The sequence below is a fragment of the Gopherus flavomarginatus genome, chromosome 17, assembly GCF_025201925.1.
Source record: "Gopherus flavomarginatus isolate rGopFla2 chromosome 17, rGopFla2.mat.asm, whole genome shotgun sequence".
Classification (NCBI taxonomy): Eukaryota; Metazoa; Chordata; order Testudines; family Testudinidae; genus Gopherus; species Gopherus flavomarginatus.
Genome location: NC_066633.1, coordinates 4,493,616 through 4,510,655, shown reverse-complemented (window position 1 = coordinate 4,510,655; position 17,040 = coordinate 4,493,616). Strand labels below are relative to the sequence as shown.

Sequence of the window (17,040 nt, the reverse complement as noted above, 5' to 3'; positions counted from 1 at the left end):
GTGCTAAAAGGTCATTGCACGTGAGCTCTCACAGAAGAGAGGGAGAAACCAAATCTCAAAATCAGTGGCACTCCACTGAGAATGCCCTGTGCACAACTCCCAATGGTCAAAATGTATGAACTATTAGCCACAGAATCCTAGGTAGGCTTAAATGCAACAAGAGCACACTGGAAGAAGAGCATCCCTCAGGTAACCAGGACCAAAAATTATCCAAGTTTGTAGCTTACAGTCACCCAGAAGTAACCCAACACCACACTTTCTCCTCATCGTGCTCTTCCAACCTCTACCTATTGCCTGAGTCTTTTCCTCCCCATCAGGCATACCATCCATGCCTTTGCACAGGAGCATTTCCCTACAGGTGTTAGTAGCCATCGACAGCCAGTGCAGTATATTCCCTTCACTACATATCTTCTGGTGCTTTATCCAGTCTATTCTTAATTGACTCTGTGATGGGGTTTTCTATCTGTCTTGGAAAACCTTTTAAAATGTGTCATCTTGCACTTGGATGGTCACATGAGATGGGCAAAAGAGACCTCAATTTAACATCTTGTCCAAAGGACAGGGCCACTTTGCAGCAACTCTAATAAGTGCACTGCAGTTTCAGCATTGACTAGGAGCTGAAATCCTTTTGTGGGACTTGAACTCACGATCTTGCAGGCCTGCAGCAAAGACAGGTAACAAATGACATGCTTGCCAATTGCATTGCTTTCTGTTCATCACAGAAGAGATCTTTTAAACCAAAATTTGCTCTAGCTCTCAAATTCCTAATATTTATCTTGTATTGTAGCTAAAAGCATTTTATTTGCACAGACAATGACCTCTACCCTCCACTTTTTTTCAGTGAATTTAGCATTTATAAAAGGTGCTGGACTGACTGTTTTCAAGAGAATTCTTCCTTACCACATATAGCATATACATATAGCATTGGCAGCAGTACTGCAAGCTTCCCTATCAACATGCCACAAAGCTGTTCTACAAGAAAAGGGACAAATTAAATCCTGGAGTAAGCAGGCACATTGACTTCAATGGGAGCTGTATTCGGTCCCCGATCTCTAGGGGTGAGAGAGCATTTGTCTACACTCAAGGGTCCTCACACTTATATTTTAGGGCTACACACTGCGCACAGATATAAATGTGGAACTCTCATTGATTTTAGTTGTAGTGGCATACATGTATCTGAAGGCAGAAGTTGGTCCTTACTTTACAAAACCTTAAAGTCTATCTGAGAGACCATTTGTTGTCCCTAGGCACAGTCTTGAGAAGATGGGCGAAGAACTGTCTAGCTGGAGGCTCACAAGTTTAGAATGCTGAGTCAAAACACGTTTGTGCCTTTCTCCTTGATACGGAGCAAAGCTTTCTTTCGTGTCTAGCTTGTTTAATGGTTTGTGAGAAATATTGTTCTTGAGGAGGTGGACAACTGGGGCCCCATTTTTGTTTGCAGAGGCCTTTGGGTTCCGAGCACTCTAGACATTAAAATGTAATATTAGCACTATCTGCTTTAGCATTAACTGGCAGTTCCAGCAGAACCCATTTGTGATAGTATTTTTGTAAGGTGAACCAGTGTTCACTAGTAACTAACCTGAGATCCCTCAATTCATTTTCAGAGGCCACCAGATATCTAATAGAAGGTACCCGTTTTGGTCACTATCCTTCTGGAATGAATCTGAACCAGAGACCAAGATGATGAAAGGCTTTCTACCTTGTTACAACTTCCATCTAATACGTCACTCCTTCCGAGTCATTTTTGTATTCCTTGTTACCTGCCTATGTTTATCCTAACAGCTCAGAATATCTCTAATTAATTATTTGTGAAAAGTACTTAAGTGGGTAGACAATGCAGGACTATTGTCACAAATCACCAAAGGAAATGAAACCCTGCACTGAAAAAAAACACTCATGAGTTCTAAATGAATTAACTTTCTTAGACTAAAACAGTTTGATCTACCTATTATCATAATGTATTCTCTACCTCAGTTTTCCATGGTCACAAACAGAATTAAAACGTGATTTATAACAAATTATATCTTTTTCTTAATCTAGAAACATTATTATATGATCCATCTGAACACACTTGCGCTACAAATCATTTTATTACTGCAATGTCTGATATCCCAAAGAACATGGCATCAAACTGAGATAAGAAGAGGGAACAATTATCTCCTCCCCAGTTTTCACAAGCAGAAGATTATTCAATCTTTAGGCAACACTTTTCCTATAATGCCTTAACATTTAAATGAGGTCTTATTTAGTTTAATTTACATAGCACGTTTGCATACAGTAATATACACTGATTTACAAGATGAATCCAGTTTATGTTCTTTAAAAAGATCAGGTTTCTATAAATAGATTGGTTTAGTCATTTTAATGTCAGCCAGCAATTCATTTATTATCGTTACAAACTTTCAAAATTATACAGTGTGATGATAACAATATTTTAGACCCTCTTCAATGCTTCACTACTTCAAATTACAAGATGCTCAGTCAGTAACTGCCAATCTAGGCCCTTTACAAGTGTATAGAAAACAAAAGCATCTTCGTATCTGGATGCCCCCCAGAATCTAGAAAAGTTGTTTCCTTTACAACCAAGATCCCTATATATTAAGGCACACAGGGACAGATTACATGCAATTTGGCCAAGGTTATGGCTGTGACTTTATTTAAATAAATAATCACACACAAAATGCAGATATGTTTAAATTTTCTTGTATCTCTGCATGCACGTAAAATCATGCACGTAAATTACCAGGCAGAGAGGTCTAATGAACTAAAAGAACAGTGCTGGGTGCAACCAGCTACCAAGTTCCAACTGCGCCTCTGCCAATGACATGTTATGTGGCATTCAACAAATTGGTTAGCCTCTAAAAGTCCCGGTTTCCTTATCTGGTGAGGGGAAAAAAAAGGTAGGTTAGAGGTGACAATATTTAATTATCTCCCTCAACTGAGTGTTTGTGAGGATTGATTAATTAAATGTTTGAACGCTTTGAAAATGTAAAGCTCTGCATAAATGCTAAGTGCTAGCTAGCTACTCATACCACAGCCAGCACAATGAGAGCAGAGAGCTCCCACATGCACAATATGTTTTTTCCCTACTTGCTTATATTTAATTTCTCACCCATTTGTCCTAACGTAGGAAAGAACAATTCCTCCTTGGCTGCATGTCCGATGAATATCTCAGGGAATTCCTTCAACCCCAATCTAGCACTGGCGCAGTACTTTTACCACCTTGCTGAAAGCAGAACAAGATGGTACTAATAATGCTGGTGATCAGTCTATAGAAGCACTCGCTAGACCAATGCAGGAAGAACTCCTTAAAATTCTCAGTGTAGACAAGATTCTTGCAGACAACCTACAACCTCAGGTTCCAGTTCCAAGAGAAAAATGTTTGTAATCAGAGGGCAAATTAAGGTGTTAAAAAGGTTTTTTAAAAGCAACACTTTCTCACTCATTTAAGTCAAACAAAAGAGGTATTTTATCATTAAAAAACCCACTCACCTCTGTGCAAAGAAAACACATGAGAAATTCCTGCCCATCAAATACTTTCAGGCACTTAAATGAAAACCTCATCTCAGCCTTAACTATGGGTATACCGCCAGCACTGCTGAATTACATAAATGTTCCTCTCCACGGAAATCTTTAGTAAAAGGCGAAAGATTTACACGAACTGAATACTATATTGTACATTTTAGCCTCCTCATGGCCAGCCTGACCATGGCATGTTTGGCAAATGCAGCCAATCAAGACCATGCATGTTTGCATTAGGGGCATGCAATTCACCCAGCTTCTGCCCTAGATTTAAAGCAGCAGGAAAAAAGCAGAGGAGTAAACCTATGAACATAAGCAACAGAAGCCTCATCATTTGCATGAGCAGAAGAAAACTCAGAAGAAAACTCTGCATCTCCAGGTGTCAAATCCTCCCCCACAAATGTACTACACAGATTACTATTCTGCCTGAAGTCTGCCACAGCTCAGTCTCAGGCCTCAGTCTGTTTTTGCACAGGGTCTGGGCTCATTTTACATACAGAGTCAGAAATAAAGGCAAACTAGCAAAGAAATCCTCATTATATTTATATAAAAGTTATAATCTCATTATTACTCTTCAGTATAGCTACAGGTATATAGGAGCTAGGTATCATCATTATATCATGCCCATGATGTGTTTCAAGCTTCAGCTGCCTTTTGTTTAAGTCCTCCTTAAACAAAACTTTTCTTCTTGAAAGGGGCAAATGTATTCAAATCTTCCCTTAAAACACCTTGTGTTTTCATTGATAATTCACCAAAAACAAAGAAAAATTTCCAAAGGTCAAAATTTCCATCACCTTCAAACCTGGGCCTCCCCCTAGTCTACCAGTGAATTGCGCATGGGCTAAATTATCACTGGTGTAATCCAAATGACATCATTGTGAAAACAAGAGTCATACTAGGAAAAGTGTAGGAAGTTTAACTATAGGATTGCTATTAGACTCTTACGAAATATTTGTATGATAATGCTCAGAAGCTTCAGTCAGGTCATGTGCTAAGTGATACATCAATACATATGAATATATGGTCCCTCTTCCAAAGAGCATACCATCTAAATATTCACATACAGTACAGTACATGTATAAGCTTCAACATTATATTAAAAAAGACAGTGTGTGGGCACTGCTGTTATTTTTCACTCAATCTCTTGCACATAGTGTTACAATACATTATTTTATCTTTCTTGTTATTGCTCAATTCTCTAAACAAAAGCTGAGATAGATAATGATGTTCTCATATAAATGCTACATGTTTATTCATCATGACACATTTTTACATTTTTTCCTCTTTTTGGCATTTTTGGATATAACTGAGGGTTGCTATCATTATAAGTTCAGAAAGTCTAAAAACTGATGGTAATTACTTGGCACCTACTAAGTATATTCAAGTTTTCATCTTCTTTCCAACAGTTTTTTTAAGTGCCCATCATCAAGAATAAATTAAATTCACACTAGAGTACTACGAAATTACTGCTTTCATTACACTGATCTTTTGTGTTCTTGACTAGTTTTAGTGCACCTCATAAAGTTCAGTTCAAGTATCAAGTAACAACCAACACAGCCATTACCCACCTATAGCACCATAAAAATTATCAAGTCAGACATACAGTAAATCTGTATCTCTTGACATATTCATATGGTTTCAGAAATGGAGCTGTCATGGTATAAACCCCCACTCTGAACCTTAGCGTCCAAAAGATGGGGTACTAGCATGAATTCCTCTAAGCTCAATTACCAGCTTAGTACTTGTAGCGCTGCCACCAACCAGGAATTCCAGTGCCTGGTACACTCTGGTCCCCATCAAAACCTTGCCCGGGGATCCCCAAGACCCAGTCCCTCTGGATCTTAACACAAGGGAAGTAAACCCTTTCCCTTACCGTTGCCTGTCCCAGACTTCCCCTCCCTGGGTTACCCTGGAAGATCACTGTGATTCAAACTCCTTGAATCTTAAAACAGAGAGGAAAATCCACCTTCCCCTCTCCTTCTCTCTCCCCCTCCCAGACTCTCCCTGAGAGAGAAAGTAATCCTAACACAGAGAGAAAATAACCTCTCTCTCCCCCTTCCCTCCTTTCTCCCCACCAATTCCCTGGTGGATCCAGACCCAGTCCCCTGGGATCTCACCAGAAAAAAAAACCAATCAGGTTCTTAAACAAGAAAAGCTTTTAATTAAAGAAGGAAAAACAGTAAAAATTATCTTTGTAAATTTAAGATGGAATATGTTACAGGGTCTTTCAGCTATAGACACTGGGAATACCCTCCCAGCCTAAGTATACAAGTACAAATTAAAATCCTTTCAGCAAAATACAAATTTGAATCCTCCCAGCCAAATACACACTTGCAAATAAAGAAAATAAACATAAGCCTAACTCACTTTATCTACCTAGTACTCACTATTCTGGACATATAAAGAGACTGTATCACAGAGATTGGAGAGAAAGCTGGTTGCACGTCTGGTCACTCTCAGAACCCCGAGAGAACCACCACCAAAAACTAATAGCACACACAAATCCTTCCCTCCCTCAAGATTTGAAAGTATCCTGTCCCCTGATTGGTCCTCTGCTTAGATGACAGCCAGGCTCACTGATCTTGTTAACCCTTTACAGTTAAAAGAGATATAAAGTACTTCTGTTCTATTAACTCCTACTATCTGTTTATGACAGGAGCAGATTTCCTTAGCCCTGTTGCAGCCATTCTGTGCCCATAGTCAACCTTAACACACCTGTCCGTATGATCATTATTTTCCTTCCTCTTCTTTCCTGCTAAACTTTCCTTGAAAGATGTGAATCAATTGGCCAACCACATTTTGCCCTCTTTCGTTGAACTCCTTTCTGTTCCAGGGCTTATTAAAGGTCCCTAGTAAAGTCTCAGTGGCTTCTGTGTCATACAAACTGCATTATGAGAAGTCATGCTCAAAGTGGAAAATGGCTGCAGCTCTTTCCAAAGTAAGAGCATAAACCAAAACCACCACCACTCACTTAATGTATTCAAACTGCTGTAAAAAAATACTGGGTGAAATCTTCAAGAGTGCCTATATGACTCAGGAGCCTACATTCCATTTACCTTCCCTTTGAAAATAGGACTTAGGCTCCTAAGTCATCATGGCTTTTTTGAAAATTTTGCCAATTATCTAATTAATCCTCACACCACCACAGTGAATTATGTAAATCTCATCCCAATTTTACTAATGGGGACTGAGACACAGAGGTTAAGGGTGAAATTTTCAAAGATGCTCAGTGTTGGCCTAACTCTCCCCCCACTAAAGTCCATAGTAAAACTTGCGGAGATTTCAATGGAAGCAAAGTTAGGCCAACACTGAGCATTTTGGAAAAGCCCACCTTAAGTGCCTTAACCAAGTCAACAAGGTGAGGCAGTAGCAGAGATGCAGGTTACAACTAGGGAGTTTCCAGCTTCCAGACTCCTCCTTAGTCCATTAGACAATGCTACTCTCTAACCTGCTCAACCGGGCATACTAAATAAGATTTCAATGCACCAGTCTGCATATTTTCTCTCTAAGGATCACACTAATGTCACATGACAGGATGAGATGCTATTGTATTTATATAGTATATGCATTTTAAATCTGTGGTAAAAAATGAGGCAACTCCCAGTATATTACACATGAAGAGGATGAGCTACCGTCATCAAAACAGAGCCCGTCTGTGTGTGTTACTGAATGACATGATCAGGTCCCTTAAAGCAGTGGTCTCCAAAACTTTTTTGATCGTGCACACCTATCAGTACAAAAATTTTTTAGCATGCACCCTGTGTCACACCAGCTCTACCATTTTTTGCCGCCCCAAGCAAAATTTAAAAAAAAGCCACTCGGACTCCTGCCCCGAACTGCTGAAGACCGTTGTTCTGGCAGTGCTCCTCCTGCCGTGCCCCCTGAAGGATCCTCTTGCGCATCCCATTTTGGAAACCTTTGCCCTAAGGTATAATACATATCTAGAGAAAAGGTAAGTAATTTTAGCTCTCATCCCCATTATAGTGCATGTGGCACATACAGAACAACAAATATAAAGATGGGAAAAAGATAACCAGTGTTAGATGTAACAATGGGCCCAAAAGTGCTACCAGAACTAAAACTGTGCAACTAACTAGTAGTACAGTATAACCCTTTCTGCTCCTAGTGATGTATGTCCAAATTTATGGCAATTTTCCCTGCAGGAAAACCAGCTGCACTAAGTCTACCTTATATATAACCAAAAATGAAAAAAAAATATAATTACTAAGATCATGTCTATTTTCTAAACAAACATTTTTAAGGACAAATTTTCAGACCAGCTTCAAGTTGGCCTCTGAATTTATGCACACATTTTACACATGCAACCGTCTGAGCTGTGAGAGACAGCATGCAACTGCAAAAGTTAAATGGCTGAGCATCCACATTAGACAGTGCAGTCAGTTGCAATCACAAAGTGACTACTTAATGCTGGGCACTGGGGCTGAAAATTTGACCCTAGTGGTCTCCAGAAACATCACTTAGTTGCCAATCACTGGCTCGTGGTACTTTTCTTTCACTTTGTAAGTGTAAACATCTTGTAAGAAGAAACCAGAGAGTATACTTTGTACTTTCGATGAGTTTACAGTAGTTCTTCATATCAAACATTTGTGTCTAGCCTCTGCAAGTGTCTAGTAATTGTAAATGCCAGGCCATTGCCTGCCCTGATGAGACTGTCATGCTAGGTTACACAAAGCATCTGTTTTTGGAACAAGAATGTTTCATGCAAACTCTAGAGATAATGGTCTGTTTTTTGTATATATGCAACCACAAGTTCACTGAAGCTGAATATTTCTATATGTGACCAATTTCTTAAGAGACATAGGACTCAAAAATTCTAACAAAATACACTATAATGAGGTACTCCTATATATCCCATATTCTCTCTAATACCAGAAGCTAGAGCAGTTAAATTGTTCCCTGAAACTAGTGCCTGTAGAGATTGCTTAATCCTGCAAGGGAGTTCTTTTCAAAATTTCATACATATGGATCTTCCCATCTGCTAGATGGTAACCTGCAATTTCTCATCAGCAAGTTATTCATCTCCTGTTGGCTACTGTAAATTTGAGTAGGATAGGTGTGCCAGCACACATACCAACAATCCTCCTTCCTATGTAGCACAGATGCTGCGGATTCTATTAAATCTGAGAGAAGCTGTGATATAAAAGACAAGGATAAGATTCCCATCATCACATAAATAGGGACAACGTACCAATACGGTTAACAAACAGGCTTTGCACATAATCTTGTGAATATCAGTAAGCAGATATAATGAAGTAAGAATAGTGAGCTCCATCAAATAAGAATTCCAAAAATGTAAGCTTGTTAACTAGGTGATCCCACTGACAGTCCCCAATATAACTAGAAATGTTATAGCAATCTCTGGTGTACTCGTTGCAGACAAAGGACCAAGCAAGCACACACAGATCCTCTGCATGAGCCAGAAGATTTCCATCACAAAAGAAAAGCTACAGATCTTTTCAGAACTCCCGCCACATTGGGGTTCTAATTGCTGGCACAACTCAGAAGAGTTGTTCTCCACAGCAATATCCAAAACTGTAAAATTAAATGAATAAAATTTAAATAATAATAAAAAATAGTGAAAACAAAGCTTTGTTTTCCGGCTGGTGCTGGAGGAAAGGCTGGCAGGAGGTTGCTACGGTCTCTGTCCAGCAAGCAGCACAGCAGATAAACATAATGTTATATTTATTTTCAATTAAGTAAAGCAAAAATGAATAAATTAGCATTAGTTTTCTTCTTTTACATGCAAGATCTGGTGGTAGTTGCACAGAACACAGGGTACTCTGCAGTTGCCAAAGAGCATACATAAATGTACGCAAGAAACAGATGAGATATACTATATACAGCTTTATTTTTTCCTGTTAAAAGATTTTGTCAGGAATTTAATAATCCCAAATTTTGATTTTATTGCAACTGGGCCTCAACTAAACTTTTGCTATTCCAAAACCAAACCAAAACAAACATGCCAAACACATGGCTGTAACTGGCTTACAACAGTCATAATTTTGCTTTCATTTTAACTCAGTCTTTATGGCTTCCAGTGAACTTTTGCTGTTCTGAAAACACTGCATACTTTTTAACTGCAAATTCAAGATTATCTTGTACTGTACATTAATCGGTTAGTGTAACCAATTATAGTTTCAGTTTAGCAGTATTAAAGCTTTGTTTTTGTTGCAATTTCAGTGGCTGTGCTAGCTGTTAGCTCTACATTTAATTTTCAGAGGGAGTCCTCAGGAGCCAGTTGTAGATTGATTAACTGTGGGAGAAATCAACCATGCCAATGCTTACTGGTTTATATGGGTGGTTGACTTTGTACCTGGCATAATTGATGCATTGCTCATCACATCTCCATTGTTAAGAAAAAAGTGTGGCCTGCTGAGACTGCTCCCATCATATACTCTTGAGCTGAAAGCCCAGACCTCCTTATTACAAATAATGACTACCATATGGTCCATTTTATAGAAATTTAGGTGTAGCTCTCGGTTTTAAAATCAAAGGCCTGATCCTGTCAGGTGCAAAGTCCATCCTGAGAATTACTTGGCAGTTTCTGACTAAGCTTTCAATTTCAATTTCTTTTCTTTTACAAAACAATAAATCTGGAATATCAAATGGCTTCAAATTTAACTTTTAAATTTTAACTAGTACTCTTGTGAATTAAAAGTGGCTAAAAGGGCCACAACTGCGTTGAAATGGGAGTCCCTGGGACTTCCATGAGAAGGTGATAGTTTAAAACTGGTATTTTTCAGCCCTTCACTCTTCAACCCCATTTCCAAAGGTTATCTTAAATGTTAATGGGAGAGAACATGAAAAACATAACGGGCACAGGCCCAGAATATTGTGTGCTTTTCAACATAGCCAATTGGGGCATGATGATGACATCACAAAAAAACAATTAGCCAATCAGAATGTGGTTTTGGGAAAGCTGTGTCCCCAGCTGAACTCTAACAACACTTAAATCACTATTGTAATAACATCTTGCTGAGTTTATCACTCACATACATAACCTTCTCTCTCTCTCTAGGTTAAAAAAGATGTGTAGTTTAGCTAAAAAATTTACTGGATAGCCGAGAAGTCGACAACTACATAAAGTCACGTGCTGTTTACTAACTGTTTATGAACACTGGTGGAGTATTTTCATTTTGTGCCATTACTAAGTTAAGGTATCTGTTATCAGGGAAATTTAATCACCAGAGTGCTTTCCTCTCTTCTGTATTAGCTGAAGACATCCATGCTGTACATGGCACTCTGGACACTTGAGGAGGGGAGAGTTACAAAGGCACAACTAGGAATAAGGCAATCAACTCCCAGTGGACACCTAGCTGTCCTTTGTGGGAGAGAATATTGAAAGCACAGTCTGTTACTGCCTCTTACTGCTCACATTTGTTCCACCCGAGGGACTCAGTCAAGTCAGCTTATTGCTATTTCTGTTATAACCTATGATGGCCACATTATGGAACATCTCTGTCTTGTTTCCTCTAGCATAGGGACAGAAACACTAGGTGCTTACTAACTAATTGTATCTATCGGTAAAAGAATAGAGTGGCAGGTTATCTCACATACTCTTATCCCTCTAAGTGTAACCACAGCTCCTCATCACCTGACTACTGCAAACTTTGAAAACTGAAGATTTGATCGTGGCAATCTGCTTGAGATTGGAGGAAATCTTTGCTTTGAGTCCATACAGCTATCTGGAATGCTGAAATTAAAAAGCATAAAGAGGCTATTAATGTATCAAATGTAAATAGTCATTTTTCAGAGCTAATAAAGGCCAGGTGTCCAACCTTTGCACACTGAGGGCCACACTGGCAGTTTTCCAGCAGCCTGAGGGTTGTGCCTAATATATATATGAATATAGACAATTTTAAAATGAACAAATATTACACACAACCACAGTATTTTGCTTATACTTTTATCTTCCTTAAGAAAATATTTGCCCCTATGTTGTTTGCATTCTTTACACCAAAAGTCTGCAGCTTTGACTTCAGCTTGTAGCTACCGGAGAGAATGGACAATTCATATAATCTACTTCGGGGGTTTGTTTTTTCCTATATCAGAACTGTAATTTTTAAATTAACCTTTACAGTTCTCATTTTCCAGATTTTCATCAAGGACATTTGTCTAAGTTTTATGGAATCGCTAGTATGAAGCTAGAGCTAATCTTTATCCAGCTTAATCAGACTATCTGCGTGCTCCTTAACCAGTTCCCAGTGGGATACTGAACATGAGTTTTCTTTCTGAGCACATGTGTAATGAACACACATCCGTGTGGTTCCAGAAGAATCCAAGATAGCTACAGGAACACCTATCTTCTAGCAAGCATGTACTGATCATGGGTTCTTTTCAAACTATTTCAAGGATTCCACATTTGACAAGCAATTTAATATTCATATCAAAAGTGATTGAGTAGGTAGTGGTTCCCATTTGGCCCCTAATTCAGAGAAAAAACCAGTTACCTACCTTTCATAACTTTTATTTTTCGAGATGTGTTGATTTGCTTTACCAGCAAGTTTATTAAAATACATACTTGTTTGCTCCAGGTATTTGCTGCAGTGAATGTCAATGCACAAAAGCAAGCTGGGGTTTGCCTTGCATAGCTTCCTCTGAGGGTGCAGGGTGGGTTATGCACAGCTGGGTGCAAGGGCCAGCATACACCTGTCTGAACTCCAAAGCCAACTTGTGTCTGTTCAGTACTCGAATGGGAAACCTCACAGGAACACCTGCTTCAGTAGATGGCGCTCTCACCTCTCAGCTGGTCTTGAACTAACTGGGCACTAGTGGCTGCTGTGGAAGCACAGTATGGGTGAGATGTAGAACTGAGCCCCTGGCTGCTTGTGGTCATTACAGATACCCTTGTTCTTTCTGTAGGAGCTGGCGTGTTAATCCTGATGTTAGGAAAAACTTTTTCACTAGGAGGGTGGTGAAGCACTGGAATGGGTTACTTAGGGAGGTGGTGGAATCTCCTTCCTTAGAGGTTTTTAAGGTCAGTCTTGACAAAGCCCTGGCTGGGATGACTTAGCTGGGGATTAGTCCTGCTTTGAGCAGGGGGTTGGACTAGATGACCTCCTGAGGTCCCTTCCAACTCTGATATTCTATGATTCTACGTCCATTCCATTCTAGGTGTGCACGCGCCCACGTGCACAGTCATCGGAGATTTTTGATTTGCGGTATCTGGAGAACCAGCTGTGGATTCGTTGGTATATGAGGCAATGGCCCTATGCTCTCAAAGTTTCTTCTTACCAGCAACTCAGACAGAGGGGCAGGTAATGAAATGGACATGAGTAAAATATCTCGAAGAACAACAGTTGCAAAAGATAGATAACTGTTTTTTTACTTCTTCTAGTGATTGCTCATGTCAATTTCATTCTAGGTGACTCACAAGCAGTATCAGTGGAGGTGGACTCAGAGTTCACGGACTTGCAGCACTACTCTGTCAAAGCCAGCGTCATCTTGAGCTTGCTGGGTCAGTGTATAATGGGACAGACTACCAGGTAGCAGCCCTACCAATCGCTTGGATTGGTACCCGTGCCAGGAAAGCTGCTGACGACGCTTGTGCCTTAGCTGAGTGTGCTATCACGACGCCAGCAGAGGCACCTTTGCCAGCTCACAGCAGTAGCAGATGCAGACCATGATCCAGGATGAAATCCTCTGAGTAGCCACTTGGTGACCTTTAATTCTGTCTGCCACTACAACAAAGAACTGCATTTACTTACGGAATGGCTTTGTTTTATCTATGTAGAAGGCCAGCGCCCTCCTGACATCCAGGGTGTGTAACTTGCACTCCTCATCTGATGCATGAGGCTTTGGAAAGAAGATCAGTAAGTATGTGTCCTGGCCAGCATGAAATTGGGAAACAACCTTGGGCAGAAACGATGGGTGAGGTCACAGCTGGACCTTATCCTTGTAGAAGACTGTTTAGGGTGACTCTGAAGTATGCACGCTGATCTCGGACACCCTACAGGCTGACGTTATTATGACCAGGAACAAAACTTTCCAGGAGAGAAGTAGAAGAGAGCAGGAAGCCAGAGGTTTAAAGAGAGGCCCCATGAGCTTCAACAGCACAAGATTCAGGTCCCGGGGGAGGAAGAGGAGGGGCAGGGAAAGGATCCCAGATGCTACAGACCTTTCAAAAACTGTGCCATCATGTCATGAGCAAACATAGACCTGCCTTGAAATGGAGGATGGAAAGCCAAGATAGCGGCCAGGTGGACCTTCATCGATGACAGGGACAAAACTTGGAGTTTGAGGTGCAGCAGATAATCCAGGATCTCCTGCAGCGGGACCTGCTCAGCCCGAATATGCCGTTCCGAGGCCTAGCATGTGAACCTTTTCGATTTGGCCAGGTAAGTCACTCTGGTGGGGGGGTTCCTGCTACCCAGCAAGACCTGCTGAACATGGGCAGAACATGCCCATTCATCCACGTTTAGCCAGCCAGTAGCCAAGCTGTCAAGTTCAGCACTGACAAGTCTGGGTGCAAAGGGCTGCTGTGGTTCTGGAACAGCAGATCTGGCCATAGAGGCAGCTGCAGAGGAGCGGCTACCAAAAGGCTCAGCAACGTGCCAAACCAGTGCTGGCAAGGCCACGTGGGGTCTATTAGGGTAATTCTCACCCTGTCTTGCTTGATCTTCACAAGGACCCTATGAATCAATGGCACTGGCGAGAAGGCATACATCAGCGCCCTCAATCAAGAAATGAGAAAGGCATCTAACATGGAGCTCCTGTTCATCCCCTGGATTGAACAGAGCATGTGGCATTTTCTGGTCTGCCTAGATGTGAACAGGTCCACCTGGGAAGTCTCTCACTTCTAAAAGATGATGCTGACCACCTCTGGATGATCACTCGTGGCGAGACGAAAAAGTCCTACCGAGATGATCTGCCAAGACGTTCCTGATTCCAGGAAGGTGAATGGCTATCAGATGAATGGCATGCCACACACAAAAATCCCAAAGGCAGAAAGCTTCTTGACAAAGGGCCAAAGACCTGGCACCGCCCTGCCTGTTGATGTAATACATCGTGGTGGTATTGTCCGTCCACTCCCCACAGAGTGCCGACAGCGTGGACAGAGGCTCAGCTCTCTCAGTGCCAGGGGAGCTTGGGAAGGCGTCAATGTCGTCAGAAGTTTGGGTTCCTTACTGCTTCTGGGAGTCGGTGGTGGATCCTTTAAGGGGCTATGGGCCCCAACCAGGGAGGCACATCCACGTGGCTCTGGAGTGTCCGGGCAGCCCAAACTGGGTCCTTTGCCCGATGCCCCATGGCCTTTCTTGCCACATGCCAGGGAACCATGCTTTGTTTTCTTTCTGGGCATGGATGACAGGGAATGGTGCTGGGTGGAGCCCGGTGCTGGGGGTGCGCTGTGCACCAAGGCCGAGGTACTAGGTGAGTCTTAGCAGGATGGCTTGGATGCTGGATGAAGGGCAGCCTCCGTGAGGAGATCCCGGAAATGAATATCCTGCTCTTTCCGAGTCCTGGATCAAAAATTTTTACAAATATAACACTTGTCCTTCACATGTGATTCCCCCAAGCATTTGAGGCAGCTGCTGTGGGGGTCACCTACAGGCAAAGGCCTGTTACAGTCCGCACAGGGCTTAAACCCCAGAGACCGAGGCATGCTCCGCCTGGGGCTCTAACATCTAACTACACTTAGCAACTACTTAACACTAACTACTATAAATAACTATTTACAAGGCCCCAAGTCAGAAGAGATGAAACCGTTAGCCCTTGCTATGCAAGGAAAGGCGCTCCGACTAACCACCATGGGCAGTAAGAAGGAACTGAGGGGGTGTTGGGCCGGCATCTGATATATCGACGCATGAGCACGGCACTCTTGGGGGCGCCACAGCTGGCCCTACGGATAATACAAAAATCTCCAAGGACTGCGTACATGGGCGCGCACACCTAGAATGGAATAGGCATGAGCAAGCACTCGAAGAAGAACAAAGGGCTGTTTGTTCTTACATGGGATTAAGGGATTAAAGATGGGAAAGACCTATTTAGATTGTAAGCATTTTGAGACAAGGACTGTCTAGTACCCCGTGTTTGTACAGTGCCTGGCACAACAGGGGCCCATTGTTGGCTGGCTCTTAGGCACTGCCACAACAAACATGATTAGTACTAATAACAAAATCTCCCTGCAAGGGGAAGCTATTAGACTCCAGAAAGGGGACATTTCAGATAGTAAACCAAAAAGACAACATTTGATCTTAGCCAAGAGACCAAATTATGGGCTACAGAAAATTATTATTATTGAATAATGACAAAATAGAGGCATTGCTGTCGGGTTCTTCAATACAGCTGTCACTTAGAATTTCCTTCCTTTCTTTCTCTAGTCACCATGGCTGTAAACCAACAACCTCCTCTGGGAACCTGGGTAAAATGTCTGAAAATCCATTTACTATTTGAAGCTTGTATTAGAATAGCTCTTAAACACAGAATTTACAAAGTTTATCAAAAACATGTTTCTTTTTTCAAGCACTAATAGATGTCTCATACACTTTAGAATGAAAGATTTTATTTCTTAATAGATTTTCCTAATGCACTGATCAGAACAACTATACTTAATTCAAACCTCCATTGCTAGATCTTGAACTTGCATTAAGTAAAAAGACAAGTTAGTTCTTTCAAAGATCTTTTGTTTTTTTTTTAATGATACAATAAAATTTAGTTTTAATTTGTTTTGTATTAGCATTTATTTTTTCTCTCAGATTTTGTTACAATATTTCTATTTTGATATGCTATAGAGCTTAATTATATTAATAATAATACATATTAAAACTGTGAGGAAAAGTAATTCAAAGTGGTAATGATGTCGTCTGAGAATTTTGCATTTTAAACAATAATAAACCATACCAGTCAAAGGCTTGTATGAGCAACCTACAAGCATGAGAGTTCTCTCCCATTTCTGTGAAATTTAATTAGCATTAAGAGGCCTATTCCACACGCTCATATTAACCACAAACATGTTCACAAAGCATATTCAGAGTTCAATGTTCAGCTACTACCCTAGATACCAAAATTGGTAGTTTTACTTTCTGGAGATTTAATCCATTCAAGTTATATACAACCAATTTCTGTGCACTGGTTGACTTAAATATGTGGTCTTAATGTGACTAATTAAATAAAACTACTTAGCTAAGCATACCAGAGCCAGACACACAGTCAGTTTAAGTTTGATCTGCATTTTTTTGACCAATGCACAACATATTTTCCTACCCAACTGCTAGATAAATTTTACTTTTTTGCAAATGCCTCATTACGTTTTTCTCTGTGCTTCAGCTGCCATCTGCCTTTTATGCAACACAAGGGTAAACTGGATGACATAACTCCCAAAGGAACAGTGTGAGCACTGTCAGTTATATGTGCATTAATGAAGAGGAGAAAGTATACATTTTTTCCAGAAACAAAGGCCAAGGAGAGAGCAATCAGACCAACAAGGGATTTCCACTTCCATTTCCACCATTATTTCAACAACTAACTGCAAAATACACATGAGCACAAGACATATCC

General features: G+C 40.8%; 1 protein-coding gene and 1 pseudogene across 5 annotated transcripts in view; both read right to left on the bottom strand.

Moving 5' to 3' along the window:
• The window catches only part of TTLL11 (tubulin tyrosine ligase like 11), a 209,957-nt gene that overhangs the window by 24,908 nt on the left and 168,009 nt on the right, over window positions 1-17,040 (bottom strand). For 2 of the 5 annotated variants that reach the window (XM_050926831.1, XM_050926828.1), the window contains exon 7: window positions 11,138-11,236. The exons of 2 other annotated variants lie outside the window; for them this stretch is intronic. In XM_050926831.1, the coding sequence (XP_050782788.1) occupies window positions 11,138-11,236 (99 nt within the window). Of the gene's footprint in view, window positions 1-11,137; window positions 11,237-12,231; window positions 12,322-17,040 lie in introns of those variants that run through there. One more of the 5 variants, XM_050926833.1, reaches the window with a different exon arrangement.
• On the bottom strand, window positions 3,621-3,666 carry LOC127036323 (uncharacterized; annotated as a pseudogene).